This window comes from Eptatretus burgeri, chromosome 10, assembly GCF_056783735.1.
Source record: "Eptatretus burgeri isolate ZD-2024b chromosome 10, Ebu_testis_v1, whole genome shotgun sequence".
Taxonomy (NCBI): domain Eukaryota; kingdom Metazoa; phylum Chordata; class Myxini; order Myxiniformes; family Myxinidae; genus Eptatretus; species Eptatretus burgeri.
In genome coordinates, this window is record NC_140970.1 from 62,835,777 (window position 1) to 62,854,636 (window position 18,860).

Below are 18,860 nucleotides of genomic sequence, written 5' to 3' on the forward strand. Positions count from 1 at the left end.
TGCTTTTATTTTATTATTTTCAATAAATGGGATGAAGCTGAGAGTTGCAAAATAAACATCGCTGAAGTTAGACCTGTATGGTGCAGACATTTTGTTCCACTATTCCACATAGTAACTTGGTAAAAAGATGTTCCTGTTGCATGTGTTGGGTAGTTGATCGAGTCTAAAAAAAAAAAATTTCGAATTTTTTTTTTTTTTCGATTCAAAATTTTTTTTTTTGATCTACCCTTATTTGTTGGTCATGGTGTCGGTCTGTCCGTGTGTGTGTTTGTTGGGGGTTTTTTGACCCCCTTGCAGTTGTTCGATTTTGATGAAATTTGGGTGGTCGGACCAGTTTATGACCTCATTGTGTCGCGTAGGTACTGGTTGCTAATGCCCCTTTGGTTGCCTAGCAACGGGACTTTGAAATTTTTGAAAAATCATAAAAAAATTTTTTTTTCAAAAATCGGGCCACGAGCGACTGTGGGCAGTACATTCAGCCATATTGTCAAAAATTTCCAGCCGGATCCTATGAAAACTGTCAGAGAAGATAGACTTTGAATGAACCCTCGTCGAAAACAATAAAAAAACGAAGTTCGTTATAACTCAGAGACGATGAGTCAGATATACATTAAACTGGTATGGTAGGTTCATGGTATGTCCTAGTTATGTGTGAGAGAACCGTTGCTATGGACCCCTCCGCTGCCTAGCAACAGCTGAAAAACCTCAATGTGGGGGTATTTTAACGAAAAAACAATCTGCAGCATTAACCCTTGAAGCTAGTTGATGAATCATAATTAGAATCATGAATTTTCTTGTGCTTAATCCTCAGGTCATTCCCCATCGAACGGGCCCATCGCGTCAGGTTCTATTGGGTAGTCCACTACCCATGTCCGCCTACCGGCTTGTTCATTTGCTTATTATCCCCATGACAAAAATGATGTCTAGTTTTTAACAATCTCTATTAAATGCCTGGTGTTGGCTTAACGGTTAAGGTGACTAGCTTCAGATCTGCTAGCTTCAGATCTGAGGGTCTTGAGTTTGAGACCTTGTCGTGCCGTTACCTCCACCATTTGGGTTAACTCAGCGTGTCATCCTTCTGAGGTCGGCAAAATGAGGACCAGCTTACTGGAAATGGTGGACTGCATCAACCACAAGCCGTGTTCCCGGCAATGATTCAATCAGCAGCCAAAGGCTGCACGTAAAATTATTAAATTGGTATGAAGACCGTTGGCAGTCGCCCATGATGTAGTGGTCTTAAATAGCCGCAATACAGCAAGGATTGTCACTCAAACTGTGAGGTCTCACTTTCAGCCATGATCTCTCTTGTTGGGCAAGCCACATTTCTAAATTGGCCTCCAAAGGCAGACACCGGCTGGGCATCGTCCATCTTGCAAAGTCCATCCTTGGCACACCTGAGCTCATATCCACCTGAAAGGCTTTCATCCGCAGCTCAATGGGGTACTACTCTCCCCTCTGGGCTGGCTTCCCTGCAACATCTTGCTCAGCTTGATGCTATGGAAACAAAAGCCTTCAATATCATTGGAATCTTTCATGATGAAGCTGAGTCGATGGGCCTATAACTTGGCCATTGCCGACAAGTCGGTGGTCTCTCTTTCTTCTTCCACCTCATTTCTGTACTTGCACCCTACTCTCTCTGTGCTTTGCCCCCATGCCCCCTCTCAGGTATCTGTAGGGCACACACGGTCCACCATCAACCCCCTCGTGGTGAAACTGCCAAAATCCAAAACCACTGCCTACCTCCACTCATTTATTATTTTCATTTTTTCCTCCCGTCTGTGGAACCACCTTCCATACTCTCTGCAATCTCATTCTTCCCTCCAGATCTTCAAGACGGTTGCTCATCACCATCTCAAGTCATCCCCCATCCAAAATCGAGATATTTTCTGTACCTGTTAAACCACCCCCACCCCTCACAAAATTTTGCTTATGTTATCCATATTGTCCATCCTTTGCATTCTCCCTTACCCCTCGTCATCACCTGCATCCCTTGTTTGTCCGTCTCCATCTACTTTCTCACTCCTCCCTGCAGTTGGTGTTTCCCCTTTCTCCTGCTGTTCCCTTTGTTGTGTTGTGTCCTGATTTGTTCTGGCATAGCTCTTCCACGAGCCTAGAGCAAGCATTAAAAAATGGTGCTCACGGGGATGGTGGGGGATGGATGGTGTTGGCAGGGATGGTGGGGGAGGTCGGCCGAATATATTTTGTGCTCTGACTGAATATACACTGGAAATCAGAAATCAGAAATCAGAACCCAGCACATATCAAGAAAAAGGAACCGAGCACAAATTTATGTTTGTTTTAAATTATCCTTTTGAGCTGGACAGCAAAGAGAACAACACAATATCAAAAACTGGAATGGAAATTAGATCTGCCAGCCTGAGAGGAGACATGTCCCCAATACACCGCTTTCCTTGGACTTTTGCGGGTATTTATTCATATATTTCCTTTTTATCATATCTCGATCAAGATAGAGCAACAAAAAAAAAATAACGTTGATGAATACAGGTAAGTCACAAATGTGTTTCTTGGTTAGCTTTATGTATACATACGAGCGAGTTATGTTTACACTTGCACATTGTGGAAGCATACGAACCGTGCTTCTCCATTGTCTCTGGTCGCTCACCTGCATTTGATTTTTTTATTTATTTATTTTCATTTATTTATATTTTAATGTACGGATGCTTTCCAAAGGTTGTGTGATTTTATTTATTTATTTATTTTCCTGGTGTTTTGGCTTCGATGCACATCTGCACACAATTTCAGCTTTCTACGTCACCCAGAAGGTAGTGATCTTTAATATCAGTCAGTGAGTCTGTGGTTAGAAAGAGCTTTATATATTTGACAAACAACATGGTGGAATTTGTTAAAGAAAATTTGAAGAAGAAGAAGAATATGTTTTGGTCACAAATATATACAAACATAACCATACATGCGTTTGGTCCATAACAACAAGACTGTGGCATCGTCATCAAATATTCTGACTTTGCTTTCAGATCAGTTCTTGCTGCCTTTAACTAGTGAGGGAGATTTTTCAGCTTTTAAGATTGCTTTGGCTGGGAGAGATACATGTTGACATGTCTTGCTCTTTTCAGACCTGAAGATCACAGAGATCAGCAAGCAATTGGCATCCTCATGGCATGCCTTGAGTGACAATGAAAAACTGGTGTGGCTTTTCATCTTATTGAATATCTTTTGTAGTTTTCACGCACCTTTCATTGAAATATTTTGCTCCTTTTTTTTCTTTATTTTTTTTTTGGTAATTTAACGCTACTGCAATAACTTTTTTGTGGTCAACTACCTACACCACCGAAGGTGGGTGGAAGTTATGTTTTAAACCTTGTCTGTCTGTGAACAAGATATCGCAAAATGTTGTGGATGGACTTGGACAAAATTTGGTGGACAGGTTGGGTGTGTGACGAAAGCATTTTCAACTTTGGTGAATATCCGAATCCAGATCCGAGATTTTTTAAAGTGATTCTTCACCATTGTATTGAGAGATGGGACCCAAAACGATGTATAGCACGATATCTCAAAAAGTTGTGACAAAACTCTGTGGAGGATTTGGATAGGTGACAAGAACAAGTAGATTAGATTTTGGTTCAGATCCAGATGCAGACTCAGCCCATCAGTGGAATACAAAACATAACTAGAGGGGGAGCACTCAGTAGAGTGCAAAACCTCCGCCGCCAATACTGCTAGGTCACTCAAGTGAACCTGATATCCTATTCATTCAATTTGACGTCAACAGTGCTCACAGAGTTATAGTTTGCAACTTTCCCTTTTACTTTTAACTTTTACATACTCAATTCATTCGTCATAACTAGATTCCTTGAGACAGGAATTGAGTTTACGTGGGAATATCCACCTGAAGTTCCAAAATCAGCCGCAATTATAATTTTGGCATGGTTTTTGTTGGAAATCACTGATAACATGTAGAAATGCAAAAAAAATTCGAAATTTTGTTGAAAAAAAAAGTTGCAAAATTTTTTTTTTTCTCTAACAATTTTTTTTTTGGGGGGGGGTGGAAATCACTTAACGTAGAAATGCAAAAACAAAAATTCTAAAAAAAAATTCAAAATGGCCGCCATAGCGGCCATATTGGACTTTGGACCAAGTCCAAAATCTAATGGCATGATCCGTGGACTATACCTAATCCCCCCACCAAGTTTCGTCGAAATCCGTCGAGGAGTTTTTCCGTAATACTGTTCACAAACAAACAAACAGACGGGTGAAAACAGTAACCTCCGTCCATCTTCAATGGCGGAGGTTAAATATTCACCCCATTTGGTGGTATGCACTCTACCGAGTGCCGTTCGAATTTATATTTGCTTTTATGGAGTTGTCACACAGGTGCAAGATTGCTGAATGTGGCGGAGAGCATGGTGCGGCAAGATACTCTGTGCATGACAGAGTAGGGGGTTGTGGGAGAGGAGTGACAAAAATGGTGGGGGAGGAGTGAGGTGGGGGAGGTGAGACATGGGGATATGCGTGATGGGGTGGGGAGATGTAGGGGTGAGGTAAGGTGTGATGGGGAGGGGGAGAGGCGAGACAGAGGGGTGAGGCGTGATGGAGCGGGGAAGACGGAGCAGGGTGGAGGAAGAGGGTGGAGGAGCGACGGAATGAGTTGAGGGTTGGTGGAGGCACGACGGAGTGGGTTGAGAGTTGGTGGAGGTGAAATGGAGGGGGGGGCGAAGGTGAGATGAAAGGGCGAGGAGTGGGGGGATGGGAGGGTTGAGGCAGAGCTGAGGGGCAAGGCAAAACAATGCAAAGCAAGGTGCGAGGGGAGAGTTGAAAGATGCGCAGAACTAGGGCAGCACATGATGCGAATAATGGGACGACGTGTGATGAGTCTCTACGGGATGTCGACGATATGCGGAAAGGCTTAAGAATATATTGAAGAACTAATTACTTCTGCAGGTACAAATGAAGAAAACAAACAAACTAGAAGGGCACTCGGTAGTGCATACCTCTGCCACGTAATGCCTGATCCATGAAAACATATCGGGCCCAATACATTTTTGAAACATCGTGCTGCATATAATTTTTAGCCCTATTTCTCAATGGTGAAGAATCTCTAAAAAATTCTAGTAGTCAGATCCATATTTGGATCTTCACCAAAATCTAATCAATTTGTCGTGGTCACACACCAAACCTGTCCACCCAGTTTCATCCAAATCTGTCAACAACTTTTTTTGTGTTATCGTGCTATATATTGTTTTTGGCCCCATCTCTCAATGGTGAAGAATCACTTGGAAAATTATCGAATCTGGATCCGGATTCAGATCCTCACCGAAATCTAATCAATTAGTCATTTTCACACACTGAACCTGTCCATCAAGTTTCATCCGAATCCATCCACAACTTTTTGAGATATCGTGCTATATATTGGTTTAGCCCAATCTCTCAATGGGGAAGAATCACTTAAAAAATTATCAGATCCGGATCCAGTTCTGAATCTTCACCATAATCGAATCAGTTCATCCTTGTCGCACACTGAACCTGTCCACAAATTTTCATCCGGATCCATACACAACTTTTTGAGATATCCTGTACACAGACAAACAAACAAACAAGCAGTCATAGACTGGTACTTAGGAAATAGTCAACTTGACCTCTGACCTTGTCTAATAAAAGCTGTCTCCAGAGAAGGTAGCGACGCAAACCAGAAGTTTCTACGATGATTCTGTACCAAACCATCAAAAATCGAATGTTTGACCTCACTGTGACCTTGACCTTTGACCGATTTTGACCAAAATCTAATCAGCACGAGCCATCACACTCCTGAATCACGTGGTGTAATTTGACATTGGTCGCTTCTTCCGTTCTCGAGTTATCGTGCCTACAAACAAACAAACAAACAAACAAGCAGTCATAGACTGGTACTTACGAAATCATCAACTTGACCTCTGACCTTGTCTAATAAAAGCTGTCTTGAGAGAAGGTAGCGACGCAAACCAGAAGTTTCTACGATGATTCTGTATCAAACCATCAAAAATCGTAACGTCGACCGAAGCAAAAATCTCCATTTCTCCACGCAATTATACCTTAACGTAACTCAACGACGCGTCTGCTCGAGCGCACTGCATCATGGGATGACCCGTGACGCGTCGAGTGAAATATTTTTTATACAATCTTAAAACGTCTCCAAAACATCCGATTTTTTACCAGAATTTCGACAACCGAGTTTCAAGCGTCCTGAGCGATCGCAAAAACCGAAGACAAAATTAAAATCGAAGTTATAACGAACTCGTAACGTCGACCGAAGCAAAAATACTCCATTTCTCCACATGAATTTACGGAATTATGTTTGACCTCACTGTGACCTTGACCTTTGACCGATTTTGAACAAAATCTAATCAGCACTAGCCATCACCCTCCTGAATCACGTGGTGTAATTTGACATTGGTAGCTGCTTCCGTTCTCGAGTTATCGTGCCTACAAACAAACAAACAAACAGAAACGGAAGTCATCAATATACTTATGAAATCTTTAGATTTCGTAAGTAACAAACAGAAACAGAAGTCATCAATATACTTATGAAATCTTTAGGTTTCGTAAGTAACAAACAGAAACAGAAGTCATCAATATACTTACGAAATCTTAGATTTCGTAAGTAACAAGCAGTCATAGACTGGTTCTTATGAAATCGTCAACTTGACCTCTGGCGTTGTCAAATAAAAGCTGTCTCTAGAGAAGGTAGCGACACAAACCAGAAGTTTATCGATGATTCTGTACCAAACCTCTCAAAAAAAAAAACGATTTTTACCAGAATTTCGACAACCGAGTATTAAGCATACTTAACCGTTACCAAAAGTGAAGACAGGATTCAAATTGACTTTAAAACGAGCGTGTAATGCCGTGTGTTACAATCCCCCTCATTAGCATAATCTTCAGTTCAGCCTCAGATACGACACCCGACATAAATCTTATAAAACATCCGATTTTTACCAGAATTTCGACAACCGAGTATTAAGCATACTTAACCGTTACCAAAAGTGAAGACAAGTTTGAAATTGACTTTAAAACGAGCGCGTAATGCCGTATGTTACAATCCCCCTCATTAGCATAATCTTCAGTTCACCCTCAGATACGACACCTGACATAAATCTCATAAAACATCCGATTTTTACCAGAATTTCGACAACCAAGTATTAAGCATACTTAACCGTTACCAAAAGTGAAGACAGGTTTGAAATTGACTTTAAAATGAGCGCGTAATGCCGTGTGTTACAATCACCCTCATTAGCATAATCTTCAGTGAAGCCTCAGATACGACACCTGACATAAATCTCATAAAACATCCGATTTTGACCAGAATTTCGACAACCGAGTGTTGAGCATACTAAGCCATTACCAAAAGTGAAAACAGAATTGCGATCCGAGTTAAAACGAACTTGTAACGTCGGCCGAAGCAAAAATCTCCATTTCTCCACGCAATTATTTAATATTATTTTATCAAAGTCACAAAACTGTAAAATTCAGCCATCCACCAACAATCTTTACATAATCCGACGGCTTAGCGAGTCAGGCATGCGACGATAAGCTTTATTGGGATAAAAAATGACTTTTAAACACCATCTTTATCGAAAACACCATCAGCACGCACACGCAAAACCTTTACGTGACTCAACGACGCGTCTGCTCGAGCGCGCTGCACCACGTGACGAGCCGTGACGCGGCGAGTGAAATATTTTTGTACAATCTTAAAATGTCTCCAAAACATCCGATGTTTACGAGAATTTCGACAACCGAGTGTTAAGCGTCGTAAGCGATCGCAAAAACCGAAGACAAAATTAAAATGGAAGTTAAAACAAACTCGTAACGACGACCGAAGCAAAAATACTCCATTTCTCCACATGAATTTACGGAATTATGTTTGACCTCACTGTGACCTTGACCTTTGACCGATTTTGACCAAAATCTAACCAGCACGAACCATCACCCTCCTGAATCACGTGGTGTAATTTGACATTGGTAGCTTCTTCCGTTCTCGTGTTATCTGCCTACAAACAAACACACACATAAACACACAGAGGACGGAAGTGATCAATATACTTACGAAATCTTTAGATTTCGTAAGTAATAAACAGGGTGAAAACATAACCTCCTTCACCCTCGGTGGTGGAGGTAATAATGTGAAGAGGAAGTAGTACAGATCAGATTGAATTGAGGAGATTTGTCTGGTTTTTCTTTTACTCCTGTTCAGTTGTCTGTGAAGGTCGAAAAGTTGATCGTAATAGGATTATTCATTTTCATTGTTTGCTGAGTGCATGCTTCACTTTCGATCGTGTTTAATCAACAGGCTTTCATTTGGTTTGCAGATAAGTGTTTGGTTATATTAAGAAATGTGGATGAATGACATGAACATGGATGCATGTATGTTCACAGCCATATTTGAAACGAGCCCATCAGGACTTTGCGACGTTCAAGGAACAGAAGCAGCGTTTCCTGTCATCCCTATCTACGGAGGAAAAGTCTGCATTGCAAAGTTTCAGTAATGCCAAGATGATGAAAAATTTGTCACGACAACGGAAGGCGGTGAGTCAGGACGAATGCATTCATTTTGCGCCTTGAAATAGAAGGCAGCTATTGATTTAACTTTCATCATTTTTAATTGCCTCTGCAGATTCATGGAGCATTTTTGTTATTCTGAGGCAACCATATAGTTTGCAAGCCAAGTCTTTGTGTTACTCTATGGGTTACATTTGTGTCTTTTTTTTTTATTTTTTTTTATATTTTTTTTTGTATACCTTGGTCGAGGCTCGTATGAGAGCTAACACACAACTCACAGCAAGGAGGCATGAGACAAGAGGGGCGGGAGTGGAAGGGACAAAACAGTGGGGAACAGACACATTAGGTGAACTGTGGAAGGGAGAGGGATGGGGATGGGACGGGGAACATGGCGAAGAGAAGATGGACATTTCAGGGACTTTCAGGAAGGAAAGTAGGAGAAATGAAGGAAGTGGGCTTGGGTGGATTATCGGGGGTAGAAAAGATCGAGGATTTGGATGGGGGAAGATAAGAGGTGGTGGTGAACAGCTGTTTTGAAAGCCTGGAGGAAAGAATGGGAAAGAATAGAGTGAGGAAGTTTATTCCAAAGGCGGGAAAAAAGAGGAATGAAAGAGTGAAGATGAGCAGTGATTCGTGATTTTGGTAGTTTTACCAGAAGGGGGTTGTTGGCGGACCTTGAGCGCCCTGAGGAAATGTGGTGGGGACAAATCGCAGAGAGAGCAGGGGGGGCAAGGCTGGAGAGGAGTCGGTAGAAGACAGAAAGACCACCGACCAACCTGCGGTGATTGAGTGAGAGGCCCAAAGACTCAGCTTCATTGCGGGAGATGCCGATGATCTTAAATGCCCTGGTTTCGACAGCGTGAAGCCGAGAAAGGTGGGAGGCAGGAGCACCAGCCCAGAGGGGAGAGCAGTACTCCATCAGGCTACGGACAAAAGCTTTGTAAGTGGTCAGGAGCTCAAGAGGGCCGAGGAAGGACTTTGCACGACGGAGGATTCCCAGTCGGCGACTGGCTTTTGAGGCGAGGTTGGAAATGTGACTTTCCCAGGAAAGGTCATGGCAGATAGTGAGACCTAGAAGCTTGAAAGAAAAGACTTCTTCCAGAGGATTGTTGAGAAAGTGGATGGGGGGGTTTTGTAAACGGTCCTTTCGAAGAGACATAGTGAGAGTGTGAGATTTGTCTGGATTGAAAGACATGTTCCACGTGTTGGACCAGTTTGTGATTTTATCCAGATCTGCAGTGAGTGAAGAAGCTGCTGTTTGCCGGTCTGAGGGATGACAGATGGTACGGCAGAGGGTGGAGTCGTCGGCAAAGAGAAATAGAGGATTTTCCAGAGAGTCCGAGAGATCATTGATGAAAACCAGAAAAAGAACAGGGCCCAGAACGCTACCTTGAGGAACTCCAGCCTGCACAGGAAGAGGGGATGAAAGAACTCCATTTAGGGCCACACGTTGACTGCGACAGGAGAGGAAGTCTGCGAGCCATGAGTGGAGATGGCCTTGAATACCATGGGAAGAGAGTTTGGTGAGTAGGGCAGGGTGCCAGACTGTGTCAAAAGCACGTGATATGTCCAGGGATACGGCTCGGATTTCCTGTCTGGCATTGAGGACCTCCATCCATTGATGGGAGAGCAGAAGCAGCATATCCAGGGTAGAGTGACCTGGTCTGAAACCAAATTGATGATTGGAAATCAAGCCATTGGAGAAGAGGAAGGATTTCATATCTGAGGCGATGATGGATTCCATCACCTTGCTGATGATTGGGAGAAGGCTGATTGGTCTGTAGTTACAGGGATCTGTTTTTGCACCTTTTTATGCAGGGCAGTGATGTTAGCAGATTTCCAAGCAGATGGCAGATGACCTTGGGCAAATGAGAGGGTGAATAGAACAGAGAGAGGGTGAGCAAGAGCAGAAGAGCAGGCTTTGAGGACACGTGGGCTGATGCCGTCTGGACCGGTTGCAGAATCTGACTCGAGGTTTGAAAGCAAGCTCTCCACCTTGTCAGGAGAAAAGGATACAGAGTCCAGGGACAGTTGGGTGCGACTGGGTAAAGTGGGTAAGATAGTGATGGGTTTAGGACACAAGATTTAGCTGCAAACACCGAGTTTAGACATTCAGCTTTATCACGTGTGGAATCAGCAGTGCGGCCATTTGAGGTAAGGGAGGGGATGGAGGGGGAACATACACCAGAAACAGATTTGATTAAACGCCACCAGGATTTTGAGGAGGGAGAGAGGTTTGAGAGTTCAGACTTGAAATGAGAAAGATGTTGTTTTCTGGCTCTCCTGAGGGTAGATACACACTTGTTCCGAGCTTTGTGGAAAGAACTGAGATTGCCCTCAGTTGGGTTTGCTTTCCATGAGGCAAAGGCAAGTTGTTTCAGGACAACTGCCTCGCCACAAGCTTCAGTAAACCAAGGGCGGGAGGAAGGGTAAGACAACTGAACACGAGAGGGGATAAATCTGTGCATGAGGGAGAGCAAGTTTCTTTGAAAGAATTCCCTGGATGAGTTGATGTTTGAGAAAGTAGTGATGGGAGACCAGTCTGTAAGTTTGATGGCTGCTCGGAGACCCTGCCAGTCGGCTTGAGTGAAATGCCAGACTCGACGGCGGTGAGGTGGTTCTCTGATAACAGCCAGAGAGATGTCCACTTTAACAAGGACGTGGTCAGAAGAACCGATTGGAGCGGAGGAAGAGCAGCAGATATTGTCAGGGAAATTTGTCAAAATCAGATCCAGAAGAGATGGAGTACCATTGGTTGAGATCCGGGTCGGGAAGTTGACCGATTGTGTCAGTCCCAATGAGTCGCAGAAAGCTTTTGCTGAGGTGCCATGGCAGGTGAGAGAGGTACCCACACCTAGCCAACTGGTGTGATGACAATTGAAGTCACCACATAAGAGGAAGAGAGAGTTTGGATGAGAAGATAGAAGATGGTCCATGTTTTCGGATAGTGAGATGTAGATGGAGTCATCACTGTTCGGTGGACGGTACAGTACACATATAAACATGAGGTGGGAGTGGAGGGGAAGCCGAAGCCAGAGGTATTCCTGGGGGTGTGGGGGAGTGAGAGCAGTGCATGGAGAGTGAGGAATAGAGTCTTTGATGAAGAGAGCAACACGTCCACCAGGACGAGGCTCAGGTCTGTCATACCGTAAGAGGGAGTAGCCAGGGAGAGATACTTGGGAGTCAGACACGTCTTGGGAGAGGAAAGTTTCTGTTAGGCAGATAATGTCTGGTTTGTCAGTGGCAACCTGTATGGAAAGATCTGAAAGGTTTGAGCGAAGGCCCCGGATATTTGAGGTCCACACTTTTAATGAAGAGGAAGGGGAGGAGGCTTTGGGTGCAGGAGGTGGAGGGGGGGAGGGTAGGACAAGGGACGAGGGGGGCAGGTAAGGAGGGTTGCTGAAGGAGTGTGGGGTATTGCAGAACAGCGAGGGGAGGGGGCCGAATGAGGAGAAAAGGCTCTGTGGTGCTGGGGGAGAGGGGGGACAAGAGACAAGGAAGAAGGCAGTTGAGGATTTGAGGAGGTGGAGTGAAGAGATGGAGGTGAGAGGGCAGTGGAGGGAGGCAGGTTGGTGTATGAGAGGGGGCCAACTTTGAGAAGCATGAGTGCGGGGGATGAAAGGTGGGAGAAAGGTGAGGGGGGGATTTTTGAGAGAGGTGAGAGGGAGGCTTGGAGGGAGAAGAGTGGGATGGTTGCTTTGAGAGTGAGAGTGAGGGGTGAGGGGGGTGAGTTGGCACTGAAGTTGGAAAAAAAGAATGTTTGATGGAAAGCGAGCATCCATGGCAAACTGTGGTTTTTAAAAGTTTTAGGTCAGAGATGCGATTTAACACAATTCTTGATGGGTGCAATGAAGGCGAATTCAGAGCATGGAGAGAAGAAGCCCTGTAATAGTTGGATTTTTTAGGCAAGGAATGAAGGAGAGCTCGAAATGAGAGCAGTCTGTTAAAATAGCAGAAGAGTAGTGCATTGTGAAACAGTAAAGAGTACCACATGTGTGAGAGAGGAAGATGAAGCATTATAAGATCGTTTTTGTTGTTAAAAATAATGTATGAGAGAGTTCAACAGACTAGGTCATGGAAGTGTAAAAAAAAAAATAAAAATAAAAAAAATAAAAATCGAGGAAGAAGACGAGGAGGAAGTTAAGAGGAAGAAGAAGCAGAATCGGGAGAAGGGGAGAAGGTGAGCGTGTTGTTGTTGTTGTTGGGTGTATATATATATATATATATATATATATATATATATATATATATATATATATATATATATATATATATATATATAAATATATATATATATATATATTTTTTTTTGCTGTTAATATTAATATATGAGAGAGTTCAACAGATGAAGACATTATTGTTGTTGTTGTTACAAGACATTATGTGATGTCACAAAGAATGACAGAACTGAACGAGGAATTTTCATGTGCTGGCCCGTGCAGGAACTCACTGCCCTTGGAGTGCCGAAACGATTTCGAAATGCTTACATTTTCTTCTTCTCTGAGAATTTTGAGACTGCTCAGGGTGTCCTGCCACAAGTAAGTGACCAAATAGAATGTGTTGAGGTTTTATAAGAGTTGTGGACTGTGGACTCTGATTAAATGTGAATATCAGAATTGGTTTGGTAAATACAGGTACTGGACACACAAAAAAAAAAAAAAAATTGAAACACCAACAAAATGTCACTGAGGAAGGGTGTTGGGCCACCACGTGCATCCAGGAACAACTCTGGTCTGGAACTGTTCTGCAGGACTGTGATACCATTCTTCCACAAGGAAATCCTCCAATGCACATCAGTTTGATGGAGACAGAAACGGCTGTCTTGGGAACCTCCACAGACAGCCCCACAAATGCTCTATGGGATTGAGATCCGGTGATTGGGAGGATGGGTAATTGCGTCCTTGTGTTCTTCAAACCACCCGGTTGACAACCCGGGTCCTGTGGATTAGAGCATTGTTATTGTCACTGCTGCCAGCAGGGAAGAAATGCTGCATCATGGCAGTCCATTACCTTGCACCACTGGACCCACAAACGAGCATTGCCAGGTGTTATGAGCGGTTTGTGCACAGCAACCCAGCTGTAATATCCAACCCTGAGAAGTTCCCTTCTGACCGGTTTCGACAATACAGGATGCCCACGATCCACATTGAACTTTTCCGCCATTGCATTGTTGAACTTGTCTGCACACACTTTGTCCACCATTGCTCTCCTATGCCTCGGCTTGTGGCCATACAAAATACCGGATACAAGCTACGGATACAAGCTACGGTCTGCATATTTACATATTATACATACATTGCCTGGAGAAAGTCTATACACCCCCTTTCAAAATTTTCACCTTTTGCTGCCTGAAAGCCTGGAATGAAATTACATTAAATCAGACTTTTTCCACCTTTATTTACACATCATAACCCACAACTTCCAAGTGAAAAACAGATTCCACAAATTTCAGAAAATTAATGAACAATACAAAGCGAGAATATCTTGGTTGGATAAGTGTACACCCACTTTATTTGTTATTCTGCTAATAGCAATTGTTAATTAGCTCAGGTGAAACCAATCACCTTCAAAATCACACACCAATGTAATTGGCTTCCACCTGTGTTAAATGGTGGTGATTCTGATTATTTTCGAATAAAATCAGTGGTTCCTGTAGGTTTCCTCTGTTGGGGTGGTACATTTCACAGCAGAGACTCGACCATGAACACCAAGGAACTTTCAAAAGACCTCCGGTGATAAAGTTGTAGAAAGGCACAGATCAGGGGATGGGTATAAAAATCTTTCAAAGGCATTGAATATCCCTTGGAGCACAATCAAGACGATCTTTAAGAAGTGGAAGGCTTATGGTACCACCAAGACCCTGCCTAGATCAGGCCGTCCCTCCAAACTGGATGACCAAGAAAGTCCGAGTCTTCAGGACCTTGGTGCTTCCATTCTTGCTCTATGGATGTGAGACTTGGACTCTGACCAGGGATCTGAGATGGAGACTTAAATCCTTTGGTACCAGGTCTCTTCAGAGAATCCTTGGCTATCGCTGGTCGGACTTTGTGTCCAACGAGCGGTTGCTGAGAGAGACTTAAATGAGATTTGTTACCTGCATAGTCCGTGAGCGTCAGCTGCGGCTGTATGGACATGTGGCTCATTTTCCTGATGCAGGTTCTCTCAGCGAGGGAGTCTCGTGAATGGAGGAGGCCAATGAGCCGACCACATGTCTTGTGGTTGCAGCAGGTTGATCGGCATCTCAAGAAGATGGGGATGGGCCAGGCATCTGTCTGGGGGATGGCCAGACGGAGGCTCCTGGAATGCTGGTGGAAAGTGGACGCAGCGACGCGCTTCTCTGGCGCATGCTCCCATACCTGACCTGACTTGATAATCAAGAATAGGGGAAGGGTGATTTACAAAGTGATTTTGTCGATGTAGTGTGGAGATGTACACAGAACAATAACATAATTTTCTGATATAATTGCTCTGTCGGAACTGCTAAGTACATGATGATGCCACAATTTGAAAACACCTCACTTCCATCCACCCCCCTTCCACACGCCTCATTTGTGCCTCTTGACATGCTGCACAAAATATAAAAAGGAAGTAAGTTAATGGTGTTTGAATTCTGTATAGTAACACTGCCCGAATTAATCTTGGTGTGTGGGGGCTGTGATTAAATAGTTTGAATTCCACGATGGTTCTTGTGCACAGAATAAGACTCTTCATCTGGCTTCAGAGTGGAAGCGGCTCACTTCGATGGAAAGACAGGTAATGTCACCGGTTACATAGTCTTTTCACTCTTTTTGCTCTTGGCCTCTTTTAACCATTATCAGTTTAAAACATTACCTTTCACAAAGCTACAAATAATTGTTTAAAACACTCATGCTCGCAAAGTAAACTATCTCGAGTGGTGTCGATGGCGTGCCATCGCAAATCTCCACACTTCCCATCTAAAGCAAAGTTGAAAGATGGCAAAATGTTCCACAGGAATGACCCAATATCAAATTTTGAGTTAAAAAAAAATTTTTGACTCCTGTTACCCCAAGTCCCCCACCCCCTGGGACATTAACAGGGAAGGTCAAATCCAAAGATACCGTCGTGTCCGTAATGAGTGCCTACGTGCACGTGTCTTTGTGCCTTGGTTTATATGCACCTGGATGCACGTGCCTCTGTGCGTACTTGCATGCTTGATTGCCTGTGTTGAATTTTTTGTGTTTTTTTTTTTGTGCCCTTCGTTGTATTTTTTGGTATTTGACTGTTTTGACCCCATCCCAGGGCCTCAGGGGGCCATGTGGTGATCATAACTACCAAGTTTGGTGAATTTCTGCACAACCGTTTTGGAGGAGATAGCGTGACGGACAGACAAAGAGACAGATGAAGTCATTTAACAACATCCCGGATCAAAAAATGTACACCCGGTCTTTCCTCGAAGGTTTATAGGAAATTTTAATTTCCAAATTACAGGAAATGTGCCCACAAATAAATGCACTCATAACAGAATATGGTCATAAACAATGCCTGAAAACACTCTGATCATGTAAATCTGCATATATCGTCGACCGAGAATTAACAGGGTCCAACTACACTTTTTTTAAAGTTTGAGAAAAATGAAATCAAAAATTCAAAGTGGAATTGCCGCTATCTCATAATATTTTATTTTCATATCGTGTGCTACATAACAGGTACATATAAAGGTTACATAAAATAATCTTACTTAGTTTCCTCTGTTGCCCTTCTACATGGACTTCTTCTAAATTTGAATGAAATGTCAGATAGACCCTGTTAATTCTCGGTCGACGATATGTGAGGAAACTTTTGCAAGGGAAAATATATTGATAAAATATTATCGACTGCATGGATTGCTTGCACAAATTTATTTAACGGCATTGCATGGGCATCATGTATATAGATCACAAACTGCAGGGGAGCGGACAAAATCAGCCCTAAAGCTGAAGATGATGTGATGTTCGAGTATTCTGCACGATCTTGCATCAATCTGAAAGCTAAAATGAAATCTCAAAAAATTCAATTTATTTTTTTTTCTTTCTTTTCTCAGGACACTTACCTTTTAAATTTTCCCTCACGTTGTATGAGTACCTGTATTCCGTGCTGGCAGGATGGCCTGGAGGTATGCACCCTCACCTCGGATCTGAATAGCTTGGGTTTGAATCGTGGCCCAGCTATAAACTGCCATCCTGGTGTTTCACATGCAGGATGATTCATCAGTGTGTATACCATTCCTCGGATGGACGTTAAACTGGGCGTTCTGTGTGCTGGCATCAGTTTGTGGATGTTAGAGATCCCATGGTGTCCTTCGCAAAGAGTAGGCAAGCTACCGCCGGCACCATGGACAAATTACTGCCCAAACGACTTGGTCTAACGTCAAGTCTGGCCAGCCAGTCTGTCGAAGACCTTGGCCGAAAATGCACGCGCTCTTTCCCGTTTGTACACGTGTGCTTCTGTGTGCGCATGCGTCTGTGCATGTGCCTACGTGGGTGGGGTTTTTTTGCTTGTGTTTACACGCCTGGAATGCGTGTGCCAATCTGCCTCTGTTCACCGATGCACAATATCGCGCGCTTGTGTACCTGGGTGCATTTTGCTTTTTTGCTTGTGCACACACCTGTTTTTTATTTTATTTTTTTTTTTCTATTTTTTTTTCCTCATAAACTGAATGCAGCATGCTCCTGAAGTCCTTTTTGATTTTTTTTTGTGTGTGTTGGTGTAAAATAATGTTTATTTTTCGATTTGGCCACTAGTATTCAAGTTTCTTCAATGGTCAATTACATTTGAGCTGAATTTATTTTAATTTTTGCTCACATAAACTTGCATATACAGGGTGGGGCATTTATATCTGACACATTTGTAATCTTTCTAGCCAGAAGCAGTCTTGGCATAACTAATTATAATTGTTTTCTTTGTTTTACAGATAACACTTGAAAGTTTCTAATGATGGAGCACTTTAAATGCAATGAACAGTTATTTATGTTATATATATATATATATATATATATATATATATATATATATATATATATATATATATATATATATATATATATGTATATATATATATATATATATATATATATATATATATATATATATATATATATATTTTTTAAAATGCAATGAGCATGCCAATTTCACAAACAAGGTCATCATGACAGATGAGGCACACTTTGATTTGGCAGATTTAACTCCACCAGATTTCTTCCTATGGGGATTTCTGAAGGGCAAAGTTTAAAAGGAACATCCAACATCGATCGATGAATTGAAGGCAAACATCACTGCAACCATCTGCTCTATTGATCAAGAGACATTGCTTGCGGTAATGAATAATATGTTGATCCGCTGTCGTGAATGCACGAATTTGAAAGGGGTCCATTTGTCTGATGTAATTCTTAAGAAATAAAGAATCAAAATTGATTTTAAAAACTTGAATTATACGCCTATGTGATATAGAAATTTTATTTTATTTGGTTTAGAAACAAAAAAGTTATAAGGATAATGAAACCGTCAGATGTAAATGCCCCACCCTGTATCTGAAGGAAGAGAGATGTTTTCTCCCTCATTTAATAATTTGTTTCCTAACCTCTGTACCCTTTGCTCCCCCTTCCCCCTTTTCTCTCTTTTCTCACATATAAAATCATTGCTGACCCCAATTCTCAGAAATACCAAAAGTTGGCAGAAAAGGACTTCACGAGATACCAGCAAGAACGAAGTGCGTGGGAGGAACAGATGCTCGCTAAGGGACACCAAGCCATTCTGAAAACTCCACGAGATAAGAAAACCACAAGATCCTTCACTCAAACTGGCAAAACCTCAAGAAAAACAATATCAACCGCTCAGGAAAAGGGTAAGAGCTCAGTGAATGAGCAGATGGCCACTGGGAAATTGTCTAAAGAGGAGTAGAAAAGGAATTGAGTCAGCTGTTCCATGCACCTTGCAATAAATGAATACTTGTTCCATAAGACTGCTAGTTTGCCTTAGTGACCACACTTGATTTCTTCCTCCCCTGTGGCTTTCTTATTTTTGCTTTTTTGTTTATTCTATCATCCTATTGCTTAATTGTGTCACTTAAACCAGCTGTTGTCATTTTGTTTTTGTTACAATAAATGAACAAACCATATATTTTGCTTCCTTTCTCTGAAGTTTGTTCAAGATCGAAAATATTTTTACAGAAGAATTTTTTTTAATTTGCAAACTGAGTACTCCACGATGGAGGGCTCCCCCGGCTGCTCCACAATGGAGGACTCCGTACTCCATTATGAGGTCTGCAGAAGAGTACTCCATTGCAGGGTAATTCCACGTAATAATGGACATGAAGCATAAAATTTGAAAATGTATTTTTCAAAAGGATTTCT

At 42.4% G+C, this 18,860-nt stretch overlaps 1 protein-coding gene across 1 annotated transcript in view; it reads left to right on the forward strand.

Annotated features, from left to right (window-relative positions):
* The window catches only part of TFAM (transcription factor A, mitochondrial), a 34,152-nt gene extending 15,527 nt beyond the window's left edge, over positions 1–18,625 (forward strand). The window contains exons 3-7 of the mRNA XM_085898665.1: positions 3,093–3,163; positions 8,389–8,538; positions 12,954–13,049; positions 15,208–15,264; positions 18,166–18,625. Coding sequence (XP_085754791.1) covers positions 3,093–3,163; positions 8,389–8,538; positions 12,954–13,049; positions 15,208–15,264; positions 18,166–18,408 — 617 coding nt within the window. The 3' untranslated portion in view covers positions 18,409–18,625. The remainder of the gene's footprint in view (positions 1–3,092; positions 3,164–8,388; positions 8,539–12,953; positions 13,050–15,207; positions 15,265–18,165) is intronic.
* Positions 18,626–18,860: the final 235 nt, after the last annotated feature.